Below are 16,525 nucleotides of genomic sequence, written 5' to 3' on the forward strand. Positions count from 1 at the left end.
TCTTGGGTGGTTTTGCATAAATGATTTCCTGTTGCGACAGGTGAGCATGCAGGAAGTCACATGTTATCCTGAGTTCCTCAGGACACGCCTCCCGTGCCCCTGTTTTCCCTCAGGGTTTGGATATTGACCTGGTGTTTTACTCATGTTTCTGACCTTATCTGTTGGACCAACAGCAAAATTGTAATTTACTTCAGTAGTCTGCCACCTTGATTTTTATTTGACTCATACTGTTAATTTAAACCAAACCATTTACGTGCTCTGGTCTAAAGCCGGAGATTCCTTGTAATCCGCTTCACTCCCACATGGGAACTCCGGTAAAATGTGACCTTTTGCATATTTTGAATATCTAGTTACATTGAGGGGAGGAGAATTCCCATTGTAGTTAAATGTGAGTGGGATGGCGCTCGTCGTGATGACGCTTACTTCACAGCCCTCTGCATCTACGTAATCACGGCTAAATTTACTGCTGAGGGGATTAAAAATAGCAGGGAGGCAATAAGGGAAAACCCACGTTGATGAACCATTTCAGGCTGCAAAAGAGAAAACCAGAACCTATTGGTGCTTGCACAGAATGGGGAGGGACAAAGCCTTTTTTACACAGAGGGTCACAAGACAATGGATGCATGAGTCAGGGCTATTCCCGTCTCCATTGGCAGAGCTGAGCAGTACTTATGCTTCATGGCTAAAAATAGCCCCATTAATAGAGGCGTTAAACTGACACGACAATAGCAACACTTGTAATTAGCAGGTAGTGTGCGCAGAGAGGCCAGTCTGCCACTGAGATGTCAGTGTGCAGCCAAGGATATGACGAGGACAGCAGACCTCCCCCGTGGTGCTGCCGGGTAGTGGATAACAGATGAGGAGGGAAAAGTGGGTCAAAATGCAGGACTGACTGGAAGACCGGAATGTGGGGTGGGACAGTGGCTGGAGGCTCTGTGGCTCTGTGAAATTGACTGAAGTTAAAGGCGGCCATTTGCAAATGTGATGTACGGAGGACAAAACCTGCAGGTCTGCACGCAGCTGAACAGATCTCCCTTCGGTCAGTCCACGGCAGGACACTCATCACAATTTAAATGACACTGTACAGTAGCTTTGCAGCTGTCTTCCTTTAGGGAAGCGAATGATCAGCAGAACAGAAAACATGTTTAGTTCCAGGTGAAGATTGTGCATCTAGATGACCCACAAATATGCCAACGTAAGTGTACCCACTAAAAGTAGGTGAGATATTGGCGATACTAGATGACGGGCTTATCTCAGAGCTTCTCCATGAAACTGACAGGTAACACAATCATTGCGAAAGAGGCTGCTATGAACCAGTACTGTCGGCCTGACGAGCGAAGATTACATCAATGTGGGCCAGCATATGGGCTGACCTTGTTTTGGATGTAACATCATACCTGTGGAGACAGAGACAGGAGAGAAATGGCTGCCCACGGGAGCAGAGATTATTCATAACAGGCTGACCGTGGCCTGGGGCTGCTCCGCTGAGGAACTGGAGCAAACCGCAAATTGTTGGTGTTCTCCTGACCTAATCCTTAGATGCACTTGTTTGAAAGTGGCGACCAGTGATTTCAATAAAGCAAGTGCTTAACAACCGAATTCGTTAATGACTAATTGCCCAAATGAATAGTTTTAATGTTGTCAACATAAAAAAAAAAGACACTATCATCAATACCGGCAGAGACAAGACTGATCTGTTTCTGATAAATACAGAGTTTACTGTTCAGTGCAGGGCACCTCCTTTAAAAGGGATGTTAGAATTCTCTACACTTAATTCACACAGTACAAGGAGTTTAAATTCAAATCCCACAAACTATAATCACCTTTTCAAAGACAAAGATGAATGAATGTATTTGCCAGTAGCAGTACGAGTTTTTTTTCCCCTGTGTGAACTTTTGCGGGAAGTCGAGCCTCAGGGAATAATCTGAGCACAGCAAGTGCAGAATAGTTTCATTTTAAAGCAGCATTTTGTTGGCTGCTTGGCAGCAGAACAATGTGTAAACACTAAGCTGACATTTAATCACCAACAATAAAGTTGATATATGAGCAGGAAATTGCCCAATCGTCATGATCCAGCAGGCATGGAGCAACTTTTGTTAACCCAACAAATATAAAGTCAGATTTTCATTCTCCTTTTAGCTCAGTTTTTGTCTCCACGCCGTCCTCAAATATCTCACCTGTTAACTGCTGCTTAGCACCAGACAGGTCATTTTACAGGGGATTTTATACAATGGCAACAGATGCCTACTGCAGCTGGAAATATGTTTGATGAGAGCTAGGGCCAACATTTCGTTAGAGCAGAGGTTTTTTTCCTTCTTTTTCTTCTGTCATAATTGATTAGACACTTGTAATATTATGAGAATATAATCTTCAAATTACAACAATAAGGAAATTTGTGTGAACCTTTGCTCACTGGAGTTTCATCCTTTTAGAACCAAACTCTTGAACCAATCTCACTGTGAAACTATCAAACCCCTGTTGAATATCATGCAGATGTAACCGACAACATACAGTGGACCACGACCAAACATTTCCTCCTCTTCGAGAGAGTAAATTTCTGTAAAGTCTGTATCATTCTTTCTATAGACTCAGTTCGATTTTTCCTGAGTCCTGATTCTTATGATAATGTGGAGCTGATGCGACAGAGTATTGAGCATTAGGTTATACGTGAAACTATATTTCTTATTTTATCGCAGGATAATCATATGTAAAATGACATGTAGCTGAAAATTATGACTTTATTCTAGTAACATTACGACCCTTTTTCAACCCTGAAAGTGCGATACAAGACAATGAGCTGAAAGATACCAAAATGCTCTTTATAGATGAACGCAACTGTAAAGTTGGTTGACAGTTCTCTTTGGGTTTGTCACCATCAGTGACAGTTTCACAGTACAAGTAATCTTCTGATCTATTGATAATATCAAAATATTGATTAGTGCAGCATCATATAATTGATGCTTTAAGTCGATCATCTCTTTCAAACATGTTACTTCACACACAGACTGATAAATGCATCAGTCAAACACAGTCTGGACAATACTGACTTGTTTTCCATAGGTTTATTTGCACTTACCACAGCCAGGTAAAGGCAGAAGGTGACATAAAGTAAGTAGTTACCATACCCACCATGTGTGAGGAACCAGCTGCTTTTTCTAATAATATTTAATCACTACAAATCAACAAAACACACAATTAACCGAAACGACACATTCACTTTTAATCCAAAAGTTGATTCATGTTGCAAAACAGAAATTGAGAGTTGATGTTTTACTGAATCAGTCCAATCCTGCAGAAAGTACATTAGACAGTTACAAGCAAGCGCATACTGTGATACATGGACATACGTGAGTCATTTAGAAGTAGGACGTCATACACAGGGTAAATAGCCTATTGTCAGATATACTCCCTTCACCTGAAGGGCCTTTATTATTCACAGTGTTACACAACAGCACTTGTGTGACTATAAGGTAGTCAAAAGGTTGAGGCAGGATTACTTCATCGTTAAGGCCCTGGCTGGCAAAATTGCAATATTAGTTGATTTGCACAAGCACCAACACACAAATGAATACAGCCAAGAGGATTTGGAGCAGCTGTAAATGTGGAATGTTTCAAACTCAAGAGTATAACAGTCATCTGGTGTTTACAGGTCTCAAAGTGCCTAAAGAGTACAGCAATCGTAAAGTAAGAGTACAGTAATGATCCTCAGCTCTGTGGAGAGAAACTGCAGGTAATAATAATAATAATGACAATAACAGTTCTGTGGTGGGGACCAGAGGTCTAATAATCTAATAGTGACAGTGATTAAATGGCACAGATTGGTCTTAAATATGTGTGTGACGATCGGACATCATGTTTTCATCATCAAAAATAAAAAAAAAACTGCCAGATTGTTTAGAAAAGAAAAATGACTCATCACTTTTAGACAGCGTATTCATGGTATTTAATGGCTTTGCACTGGATTCAGATGAGTGTGTCCAGTGTTGGTGATTTAGCTGCGAGCTAGACGGAAAGTGGCAGAATACAAATATTTATTCAACTCGTTGTTAAAAAGTGTTTGACACTCTATCCCAACAGAGCCCCAAAAAATGAAAATCTGATCAACATTTTAAATCAAGTGTTGACTGCTCCTGTGAATAATATCACAGGAGCAGTGGCACTGGACTTCTGCTCTTTCTATTTGTCCTCCTGTGTGATGGACAGCACAGTTTACTAGTCCAACCACAGGACGCCATTATCTCAGGCGCTCATTATCACAAGCACACAAACTACAAAAAACGTTTCCCACAGCGAGCCAGATGAAAGTGAGAGGTGAAAGCTGAAAGCCTAAATCTGATTGGACCAATGATTGAGGGGGCTTGTTTATACACGCTGTGATAATTAGAGAGTCAGGGACTCTCCCTTGGTGGCACAGTTTCCTCTAGATCTTATCAGCTAACAGCACAGAGAAGGACAAATCACAGCTCAGCCTCCATTCAAACTTGTATTCACCTTTGTTTGAGCTAAAGTTCTGATCAGAGGTCACGGCTTCAGATTTACACCTGTTTCTTTGGTGTAGCTGCTATCTGACTGAATCCATTCCTTATCAACTGCAGCAGGCATGGGGAAAATGAATAGGGATACGCTGGCCTTAAGGCAAGAAGCGAACAGTATTACTATCAGATCTTTTCCACACAAACATCAAAAAGGACAAGCAGCAGGAGTTCAGCTCAGTTCCCCTACAAAACAGTGCACGGCTTCTTGTCCTTGAAAGGGTTTTCAGAGGCAGGGATGCCCATTAGCAGCGGGTCATTCTTGGCGTGTTCTCCACAGTAGCGCATGAGGTCGGCCGAGGCCTTAGACACCTGCAAAGAAATCAGTCAGCACACTGATCCCCCTCAACATAAATGCAGCAGAAGTGGACCACTCAGGGTGCACGGGTGTGAATATAAACGCACCTTTATCCTCTCGATGCTGGCCTCTATCCTCAGCTGCTGCACCGTCCGCCTGGTCTGAGCTATGCTGCTGGAGATCTGCATCTTTGACGACATTGCAGCTTTTGAACAGCTGTGCTCAAACCTGTGTAAATAAAGACAAAAATATAGGTTACATACTGTGTGTGCACTAATGAGTGCAGAGAGGTGCTGGTATTTGTGCAAGGGAAACCAATAGGGGCACAGTGTCATTCATTTATTCAAATGCATCCTGGCAACATGCTGTTCCTCAGGGATTAAAGAAGCGACTTAAAGGTCAGATTGCTGCTAAGAATACTACAGAGGCTGCTGCTGACTTTATACAAAGTCAAAAAATCCAGCAAACAAGGTGGATCACCAATAGATTTAGTGTTTTTATTGATTTTATATCGTAATGTGTCAAATTATTTAGAAACCAGGGGCTCTTTCTTTATCAAGCATGTTCTGTTCTGTTTGCAATTCCCAAATTATGTGTTCTGACAAGGTTAGTGTATCATATATCTAAAGGAACATATAAAGCATGCAGTTGCAAGATATGTGAAGTAGTTCAAATGAGCTGAACATGATGAGATGGCATTCAACCAACTTTGTTAACCAGTGATCAGTGTACAAAACTTGCAAACGGTTATAAGCTGGAAATAACGATAAGCTTCAATTGATTCTGGGTCAATAAAATGAGCGACATAACAGTGTTTTCATCCTGTGTTGGGTCTGTTGCTGACGATGTTATTACTGCAACAGCTTGTGAAAATCCAAACTGCTGTGGGTGTGGATTTCAGTGGGTCAATAAAGGCACGTACAGTTAACGCTTCTGGGACTAGTGCCAGGATTTCTGAGGATTTTCATCACAAAATTGCTGTTAATTGCTCTGACAACACCCCCCTTCTGTTATGGTGAAATCAGAGGACTTTTCCATGGTATTCACAGCACGTGGATATTTAAAACTTACAACTACAACAGGATCTGGGGGCAGATCCAGGGGGGGGGGGGGCACTGGCCCCATCTGCAATTTGAGTGGCCCCTGAAGTGTCACTTACTAACAGTACTAACAATAAATCAGACAATTTGTGAAGGATTTTTATTTTCCGAGCTATTTTGAAGAATATAATGTACTTGAACAGGGAGCAATTTTCAAAATATATTCAATGATTTGTGGTTTCTTTCAAAGCTCCAGAGCTGCTGTAGAACTGACAAGACCAAGCAAGCCACAGCCATGCAAGACGCTCTGTCAGACGTACTGTACACAGCAATGCTTAAAGGGAAATGCTAATGACAGAGGACTAACACACTCATTACTTAAACAATCCTGTGCGTTTACTATTGTCACCATTTTTGTTTAGCGTTAGCAATAGCTAATATACTGTCCAGCACATGCTATTTAGTGCTGATCCTAACTGTCGAGGCTGATTGAAATGTCATTAATTTAGCAAATAATTCACTCATGTCGACCCCATTGTGGTTCTAGAGGAAAAGTTGGGTGATCACTAAAGTCATCAGGATTCACCATGTGTCTGGGCCGTTTTTCCCCAAGGCTCTAATCTATCCATTAGAGATTTCACATGATGGTGTAAATGATGATGAAATTAAAAAGTGTTTAGGATTTATCTTTCTGGGATCGCTTAAGTCTGATAAAAAATCATTATATCTAAAGTCTCTCTGATATTTTAATTTGGTTCATAATCATGGATTGACCAGGGACATTATAGCATGAAATAAATGCACAACATTTCAAAAAATGGTCAGCATCTTCAGTTGCAGCACTAAGTTTACTACTTAGGCAGATTTACACATATGATAAGAAGTTAAGTTACCGAGGGTTTGCTGCTCAAATGTCTAGTGCCTCAGGCTGAGCAACTTCTGAGAAACGACAGTTGACTTATCTGGAGGTGGCTAAATGTGCGTAAATGCCTAACGGACTCCTGTTTCACAATTCCCACTTCCAGGATACAAGGGTTTACTTTTACCAGCTCATTGCGTCACTCCCTGAACTACTTGGCAGAGCTGCAATTGTCTGCCGGTCACTCTGACCAACTGCAGTGCAGAGCCCAAAGAGGAAGCATCAAAAATCTGACGCTTGTTTTCTGTTATGCACAAACATAATTTCTGAGAAGAGCAAGGGAAGAGGAGCGGCCTCTAATGCACAAAGAGAACATAATGTATTAAGAACAGAAGTGAGAGGTAAATGAGAACCTTACTGCGTACCCAACCATTGTTCAGCTCTGATCATTTGCAGCTTTTGATCCTTGAACAAATGGAGAAAACACACCACAGAGTTGTTCTGTGGGACTGATGAGAATGAACTGACATGTGCTGTGGGAAATGTGCGCTCTGTGCTCTGGTGCAGGATATTATGGAGGAGGCAGTGGGGGGGTGGGGGGGGCACGCAGACACGGAAGTTAGATGAAACATGTACAACTGCACAACTGACTACAGACAGGAGACAAGACCACACATCTCTCTAATCCCCCCCCCTCACCCACTCCCTTCTGCTTCCTCCAAAGGAAGGAGTGTCGGCAGTTACCCTCTACAGTATGAATGATTAAATATGGGGTGGAGGCTTTAAAAATAGAAGCTACACACACGGGCCAGTAGCCAAGGAAACAGAAAAAGTAGAACAAAGGCTAACTGCAAGATGTCGTACTTTAACATACTAAAAACACAAGAAATATAAACAGTTTATAAAAAAATAAACCATCTACTTTCAAATATTGGTGTTTTTTTGACTCACTGTTTCCAGGAACTCAGCACTTCATGCATTGGCTCTTATTATCAACAAGGCTGTAATTTCCAAGCCCTCGGTTTCAGTGGCCAGTCATGAGTGGACACAGGACAAGGACGAGCTGCGTCGCAGGAGGGATGGTGCTCACCCCCCGACACCAACTCTGTGATGCCAGCAGTAACTGTGGAGCTCTATGCTCTTCTGTTATGTCCCTGACAGTAGTGTCATGAAAGTGGCACTAATGGAGATCTCACAGCACTTGGTCATTCTCCATCTTGTTGGCTTGTTTGAACGTGACATTGAATTAAGCCCGCAAAGAAATATATAATCGATGCAATGCGAGCAAAAGTTTTTGCATCCCTCTATACTCGTCCTGCTGCAGCTGGATGATGAAAGCTGCAGCACATCTGGTCAGCATGTTGGAGCACAGGCTTTCATGCATATAAAGTGTATTCAAATTGACAGCTGTAGCTTAAAGAGTTGTGCATGCACAACTTTGACTCGAACCAATAACTGCGACAGATAAGAAAAAGAGCTGATACATAGAGACAGAGTTGCTGTGGCATGTTCTACCAGTGGAGACCACATGTGGCATAATATCATCTGGAGCAGTCTTCCGGGGTGAACAAGTTCAGAGCACACACTTGCATCAGGACTGGTTCTCCTCCCCGTGGCGTGGGCACACACAGACTCTGCTGTGCAGCTCACCTCAAATGTGCTGACTTTCAAATAATCCTCTCCCTCTCTCTGTGGGCAGCGTGGTGGGCGTCACAGTAATTCTGCTCGGCCTTATAGGGTACATCGAGATTTAATGCACCTCATCAATGTGACTTTTTGATTGGACTGTTGTTTATACTAATTCGATTCGAGACTATATTTATGGAAATCTTTTAACAGAGTAATTCTATAGTTGTGATTAAATCATAACTATAGAATTACTCTGTACAGTTTAATAAAATTTTGCAAATCAATGTTATATTTCAACAGTTTGACAGGAACCACTCATGTGTGTAGCCTTATAGATTGTATATAAACATGGACCATGCATCTCTACTTCCTCCCAATATCCAGAAATTGAGCCAAAATATCCCAGACACGAACGCTGCCATCTTGTGCCAATGATGGAATTTCGAGCCAGAGACTGCCCAGTAACAATCGGGGGATGTGTCGTGGTGTCGTGGTCCCACCGATAATGCACTTGACCAGTTGTGAGTCAGTTACAGCTGTTAATCTACATGTTTCACCTCGTATTTGAAACATCAGAATTGAATTAAAAACAAAATTTCCAAAACAAAAAGAGCTCGTGAACATACATCAGTGGGATAAGACCTACTTTCAATAACAGATAACATATTTGCTAAAAATAAATTTTGGTGTGTACTTCAACTTGTTATTTTTGTCTGTGACTCATCCACTAACACGGAGGAGGTGTTTTGGTTTTTTAACTGTCAAACTGCTCCCAAACTGCAAAAAAGTTTTGGTTTTACAGGGATTAGCCACGCTGGCTGATTCCACTCAGGAAAGTGAAGCTAACTGTCTCCTGGATGCTCATCAAACCCTGACAGGAGAACAACCAACTTATGTCCTGCATGTTGATTTATTGCATTTTTTAATGACAGTCACACCTACAATTTCTGCAATTATCTCTTAGTCTACACACTTACGCGAAATACAAACACGTGAAGATATTTCAAGCATGACGCGAAAAGCCTGGGCGAAAAAAAAAACTGAATTCAATCCAGGGGAATTTGTCACTGTAGGGTGTGTAATTCCTTTGTAAGCAGACTGAACCTCTAAAATCCTTCTAGGCCTAAGAATGCCAGCGATGCCTTCAGCTGTGGTGTGTCTGTCTGCCTCCAGCATGTGTACCTAATGTGTGGTGAATGTCAACATGTGGCAACACTGAAAGCATTGATACAAAAAATATATTTGAAGTCTTACAGCAGAGAGATTTCTCTGATGTGGGCATGGGGCTTTACACAGGTGGGCTCCCACAGTGCCAGCAGAGAGGTCCTGCAGAGTTTATGACAGCACGCTCTGCCCTGTGGTGTGTAACTCTACTCACCTTTATCAGATCTGCTGCCCCAACAAATACACCAACAACTCACTTACATCCAAATCAACAGCCTACAGGACAACATGTTAATTGGTGTATTTCAGAGTGGAACATCTAGTTTGTGTGCATGATCAATGTGTGCTGCATGCAAGGCCAAACAAAATAATCTCAGTGAGGTTGATGAGCTGTGTTCCTTTATTTTGCATTACTACACACAAAACAACGTTAACAACTCATTAAGCTGCTGTGGCTATTTGGTGTCTTTAATCTATTAAAAAAAGGTTTTAATATTTTTTCTACTAAAAATTACTGTCCACAGAAGGAAATGTCAATTCTGTTTTAAAATGGTACGCAGAGTTTTCATGCTCTCCCCTTGTCGGCGGGGGTTTTCTCCAGCTTCCTCCCACAGGCCAAAGACATGGAGGTAAGGTTAATCGGGGACGCTACACCACTCAGTGTCTCTGTAGATCAGCCCTGTGATGGACTGCCTCGCTGAGATTGGCTCCAGCATCCCAACATCCATAGATAGTGGGTGGAACAGTGCTCACACATCATACTACAGTATATTAAAAAACATTTATCACGTTTATAGTAGCTGTGACGAGATCCCTTTCTAAGGTTATTCAGATGGAAGACATGGTAGGACAATCAAAAATACACTTAATAAAAGATAACTGGTTACGTATTCCTGGTTTCTTTCTCCTCTCTCCCCCATTTCTCTCCACCCACCCAACCAGTTGGGGCAGGTGTTTGCTGAGTGGTAGTGCAGGGATAGAAACACAAATGGGAAACTCTGTAATGAAAACACTAACGTTGGATTTGTTTAACTCACACTGCTGAGGTCTGCAATATAATAATAATATAATAATAACTTTATTTGTATTGACCCTCTCTTTTCACTGATAATGAAAATAATTGCTTGTTGCAGCCCTTTAATCGCAGTGAACAGTGTTGCACTATCATGCATTATATCAACCATTTCTCCTCACCACAAACTTCAGTAACTCTTTGTATGTCTTCATTGTTTGTATAATGAGTGAGCGCAATACACATTTTGTTCCTCGATTACAGAGGTGTTATTCAGGGTCTGATAAACAGAAGGCAGACTGGGAGCTGCAGCCTAAATGATAACTTATCAGCTGCCCAGTTCCAAAAGTGCCGGGCCGAGGGACACTGAGCAGCTCCATTATCTGCGAGAAACACTGCTAAACTGCCTGGCAACAACAGCAGCAGGCTCCACATTCTGCTCCTGGGCCAGGATCTGTGGCTGCCTCTACAAAAAGCTCCGAGGCTTAGGCACATTTGAGAGGCACGGTGACAATGCAGACAGGGCTATCAGCATTGTGCCACACTCACAACTGCTATTTGGGCTTTGTGTAGAACAGAGGCACCGGGACAGGAGTCCAGGGCTCTTTACAAGTTTAACTGCGCCCTCATGAGCGTTAATCTCAGACAGCCTGATGCTATCTGGGAGCCAGACTGTCCAGTCAGGCGTGCAGAGGAAAGAGACAGAGGCCTCCCAAAGACAGACACACAATGTCTCATTGGAGTTATATTGAGACACACTGTATATGACTAATGCTATAACATTACAATCTGTGCAGGAACATCATCCATTACAAGCTTTGATGGTGACAGATTTGTAAGGTGTCAAGGGTGCTGTGCAAAGAGCTTTGAAGACCTCCCGTGTGAAGCCAGCCGACATGAAAAGAAACACAGGAGGCGTTGGGTGTTTGCGCTGCAGACTAAAAAAGGGAGAAGAGGGTTCCAAACCTCTGAGTCACAGGCTGCGAGTTTCTCTCTGGGCTCCACACTCCACTGTACACCTTTCCCGTGAGCTCTGCAGCGGCATGCAACACATTCGTCGAGGGTGAGGTCAGCCACGCGAAAACAGATTCCAGTCTCTGTCATCCTGTCTTTTCCTCCCACTCGGGCCCCACGTGCAGAAAAACAGGTTTCTTTGAGTGTGTATATTAGTTAGTGTGTGTGTGTGTGTGTGTGTGTGTGTGTGTGTGTGTGTGTGTGTGTGTGTGTGTGTGTGTGTGTGTGTGTGTGTGTGTGTGTGTGTGTGTGTGTGTGTGTGTGTGTGTGTCACAGCCATTTTAAAGTTCAACGCTTTGAGTAATGTGCCTCATGATTCCATGAGGTATAAGTTCATCTATAGCCCTTCATACACACCCTGTGGAGAGGCATAGTAAATAACATCCATGGATTAAGGCTCTCTTTGAAGTTCTGGTGACTTTTCCTTCAAAGCACTTGAAAGTCAATAGATGACGAGCAGCTGAAAAAAAAGCCCCTGAACCGGGTGCTGCTCTTTTTACTACATGTCATCATGCGTGTGATCGAAGTTTCCTCCCTAGTTTGCTTTGATTGTTTTCCACAAAAAAACCCCCAAAAACTGCAGATTTGACTTTGGGAGATGATTTCTTTGGCAATCGCAGAAAAGTGAAAAACTGACACAGACAAAATTTTTTTGGGATGCTAAATCTGGAAGACCAGATGCAACGCAATGGGCCCCCAGCTGTTGGGAAAAGCTGTCACACAGCTGAAAGTGGGTGGTGGTTGTCATGCAGACCTGTATCACCGCTGAATAATAAGAGCAGAGGAAGGAGTTCTCATGCTATTTTTTTCCCCCCACAACATTTTTTTCCACAGTAGCAGCATGGATGGCAGTGTCAGTCCTTCCTGCACTTTTAGCTGAAGACAAAAATATCTCAATGGCTTCCGAATGCATTGTAATGGATATTGCTTTGGATACAGGTCTCCAGAGGTCGAATCCTACGTACTTGACATTAATGGTTTCGAGCATGACTGCATATAAAGATTGAAGACAAAAGTGAAGCCAAGTGTCTTGATCGCCCCCTAGTGGCTGACTGCAGTATACCCACCTCCTACATGTCAAATCCGCTTTTCTCAAAAATAGCTTCTGTCATTTACGGTAGTTCTAATCACACTGATGTGAGGCCCAATTTTAATGTTTCCGTAAGTTTGGTTTTAATTATTTATTTCACGATATAAAAAGGAGGTGAAACATTATGATTGAGGCAGACTCTGGCTCCAAATTATGTCTTCAGCCCATGATGGCAGCTTTCCTATCCAGGATATTGTGGCTTTATTTCTGGATAGTGGAGGCAGAAAAGACTGCATATAAAAAGGGACGGAGTGGAGACATGTCGTCTTCTGCCTGTCATCTTTAAATACAGCCTATTGATAGAGTCAAATGTCTTAACAGTTATTGTAGAGGTTACCATGAGTTCCCATCAGCCACTGCTGCAGTGCGTGATTAGTGCTGATTAGTAAATCTTGCTAACATACAAAACTTTGCTAAAAGCACTGCTGTGCGTATACAACTTAACAGAGATACTTGCATGGATGTTTTCTGCTCTGAGAGTAAGGCTGTGAGAGTAACCACGGTTACGTTTTTAAAGACCAATTCATGCTTCTGCATCGGCGCTCCGCCGTAGGTATGCACGTAGCCTATGCCGAGGGCCGAGCATTCATAGTTGTAAGTGTGTGTGAGTCCCGCTGCGATTACAGTTTCTATGCTGGTGTTGAGTGTCTTCCGGTTTCTGGTCCACTTATTTACAACTTCTCTGGAGTGTCTGTTTACTGCAGAACAATGGTGAGTGTTACCAAGCGGATCATATTGTAGTTGGAGCTGATAGATTTTGAAGAGCAATTACTCTTTCTTAAAGAACTGCAATGAAGAAAAGAAAGACGTTGTCCGTGTTCGTTCCTTCAGCTCAATTCAAAAATGGTGGCGATTCTGTTGGACTAAGTGAACCAATCACAGCTCTTGTAGTCTGCGTTGCATCGACACATACTGACATTTGAGGGGAGGTGCATGTCCGGTTACCAACATCACTTTTAAACATCTTCATCTTCATATAGGTCCCTAACTAACTCCCATATTATATATGTACTATTATAAAGTATAGACGCACTAATATTTCACTTTTTAGTATAAACTTTCTAGTATTTATTTATCTCACTTTAAACTTCCTCATGTTATAAATAAATGTTTTACCTAGATATATCATATACAATTACCACAACCATACGTTATATGAGGGAGGGGACAATTGTTTGTCTTAACATAAATCTGAGACTACTCCTTTAGAAAATTGTGTCAGGGTTTTATTAACGAGATGCAGGGGCAACCTATGCCACTAATAGCCATCCATAGGCATATCTGTAAGACTGAAGGAGGAATGAGGAAGATTCAAATTATATTTAAGCTTATGGAACATAAGAAGCCTGTCTTGTCCTAACCCAGTCATTAAAATGAAATTCAGTGGCCAGACAAGAAAGTCATGGTGATAAAATACTGGAGTTGTGTCTACTCTCAGTTGTAAGTTCCGACTTTAAGACTGACACTAATAATGGGCCTAAACTTGACTTCAAAGTGATGTTAGGATGCATGAGGTGCTGCAGCATTTAAGAGTTAACGGTTTTCCTCTTTTTCAAAAATCCACCAGCAGGTGTGGGACGGGGTTATTTTTGTCTTTTTCCAAATTGTACTATTTTCCTGGAAACACCTCATAACTCTGCTGTCATCGCTACGAACCTCCAAAACCAGGAAAGTGCCTCTGCAGTGGAACAGTGCACGCGGCTCCAGGAAAGAGCCCTCAGGGCACGACTGAGAGTAACAGTTAATGAACCCTTTAGTCAGGCCTGTCTGCTCCCTGATCTGAGGCTGTGAGTCGCCACGCTGACTGTCTTTGTCTTATCTTGCTCACTTAAAGACAATAGAGCCATACAGAGGGGCTCCACGAGCACAGATATTGAGAATTGTGTGTGTGTGTGTGTGTGTGTGTGTGTGTGTGTGTGTGTGTGTGTGTGTGTGTGTGTGTGTGTGTGTGTGTGTGTGTGTGTGTGTGTGTGTGTGTGTGCAAGGTGGGCCAGGCTGCTATTTCCTGCTGAGTGGGAGACATGAAAGCAGTTCGATTTTTATTCCGTTGATATCTTTTCACAAATGCACAAAACAGTCTCCACCCCATCATGGGAGAAAAACTCCCACCACCCACAGAAAAGAAAAACCTGCTCTGAGCAGTTGACTGGATTTGTTGAAATCCCCTAAGGAGGGAAAAGTTAGCGGGATGAAAAATAAGAGCACACTGCCTCCCACCAATACTTCCTGGAGACTGGGGCAGTCCTGGATCTGCATGGGTCTCCCCGACAACCGAGCTTTGTCTAGACAGAAACCAATGCTCTGCTCACCGGATAGGAATTCAGTAAACCCACAGTCCCACATTCTCACACCACCTTTAGCCCGACGCTCTCACATGGCACCAAACAAGCGATTCACAGCTCTTAAAGTGATCCAGCACTTAAGCTGCACCACCCTGCCATTCAGGAAAATTAACAGAAATCCGTGCATGTTGCTAAACAGGTTTCTTTCTGTGCATGAAAATCAGCGCTTTCATTCTGGTCACTTAGGAACGTAAAACAAGCTGCAGCAGATTCCTCTCATTCCAGCTCCAACTGCAACACACAACGATCATGTTTTGCTTCACATTCAGCTTCTAAACCGGTTATTTGATGCAAACAGAGTTGTGTGAAATTCGCGGAGAGCTGAATGAAATGTCAATCCAAGAGGCTGACTCAGTTTTTTTTCTACACGGCCGTTGCTTAAGGATAAACACCAGCAGCTCTTCTTTCCTGGCCTTAGCCGACATTTTCACGCCATTCCCTTAAGGTTATTTACACAGAGTTCTCTCACCTTTTCCCCACTTCCCAGTTCCCACGTCGAACAAGCACACACATGCACACACACAGTCATCATTTTACATCCATGCTAGGGTTTCTTATTCCCTCTTTTATTGACAGAGGGGATTTATTTAAAACGGTAAACACTGTTGCTGGGTACTGCGTGTAAAGGTTTCCTGACAAATTCTAGTGCTACTTTAATAATTCATCCTGCACCACTTTTACAACACTGTTTTCAGCACAATTCCATGGACTTCAATTAAGGCAAAAGAGCTGTTGCAAGGATTTTAGAAATACTGGTGCAAGTGGTTCCACGTTGCATCCCCTCAACTTTTACACAATTCTTTTTTCTTTCTTTTTTATACTTTATTTACAATTTTCAGATTCATAACAAAGTGTTGACAGGACATAATACGAACTTTTACACAATTCTGACCAGACACTTAAAATTAAGGTTCTTTTATAAAATATATAACATTATAATAAAATATTATATTTTTATAATTTGGGTTTTGCTAAGATTATGTTTTTAACCATTCACTATAGGCAAATATTGTCTGTTAGTATAAAACATGAAGATTTTTACCACTACTTGGACTAACTTCTGACAGGAAAACGGTGAATCATGTAACCATACCTGTTTTTATCTTGATGTCAAAATATTGGAATCACCCAGTTATATGTGTAATCCTGTTGAATCCCCCAGGTTGCTATAACTCCCAAGTTCCCAGAACAAAAATGTTATGACACTAGAGACGTAACGTTATTGTCAACATGAAAAATAATGTAGCTACAGCTCTGCAGAACATCACATAACCCAAACACTACTAATACAAAGAACCACAGCTGCTTTTTAGATTCATACATTTTTTCTTTCTTCTTACATGGAGTTGTTCCAGTTGACCCAGATTTCAAGATATTGATCTCTCACCTATACTTACCACAGTCAGTGGTATTTAAAGTTGTAGAGAATAATGTAGGTTAGAGATGGCATTGCATTTAAAACACTGCTTGATAAATCATATTCTCACATCCATTCACATTGTATTGAACACCTTAGTGAATTAAAATCTCAATGGAGGAAGTATG

At 42.0% G+C, this 16,525-nt stretch overlaps 1 protein-coding gene across 1 annotated transcript in view; it reads right to left on the minus strand.

The window, feature by feature from the left end:
- Nucleotides 1-3,040: 3,040 nt before the first annotated feature.
- Nucleotides 3,041-16,525, minus strand: part of si:dkey-44g17.6 (guanine nucleotide-binding protein G(I)/G(S)/G(O) subunit gamma-12) — a 33,481-nt gene continuing 19,996 nt past the window's right edge. Inside the window, exons 3-4 of the mRNA XM_034582712.1 lie at nucleotides 4,938-5,058; nucleotides 3,041-4,844 (exon numbers count right to left, since the gene is read on the minus strand). Coding sequence (XP_034438603.1) covers nucleotides 4,719-4,844; nucleotides 4,938-5,030 — 219 coding nt within the window. The 5' untranslated portion in view covers nucleotides 5,031-5,058 and the 3' untranslated portion in view covers nucleotides 3,041-4,718. The remainder of the gene's footprint in view (nucleotides 4,845-4,937; nucleotides 5,059-16,525) is intronic.

Source organism: Hippoglossus hippoglossus, chromosome 4 (assembly GCF_009819705.1).
Source record: "Hippoglossus hippoglossus isolate fHipHip1 chromosome 4, fHipHip1.pri, whole genome shotgun sequence".
In the NCBI taxonomy this organism is placed as follows: Eukaryota; Metazoa; Chordata; class Actinopteri; order Pleuronectiformes; family Pleuronectidae; genus Hippoglossus; species Hippoglossus hippoglossus.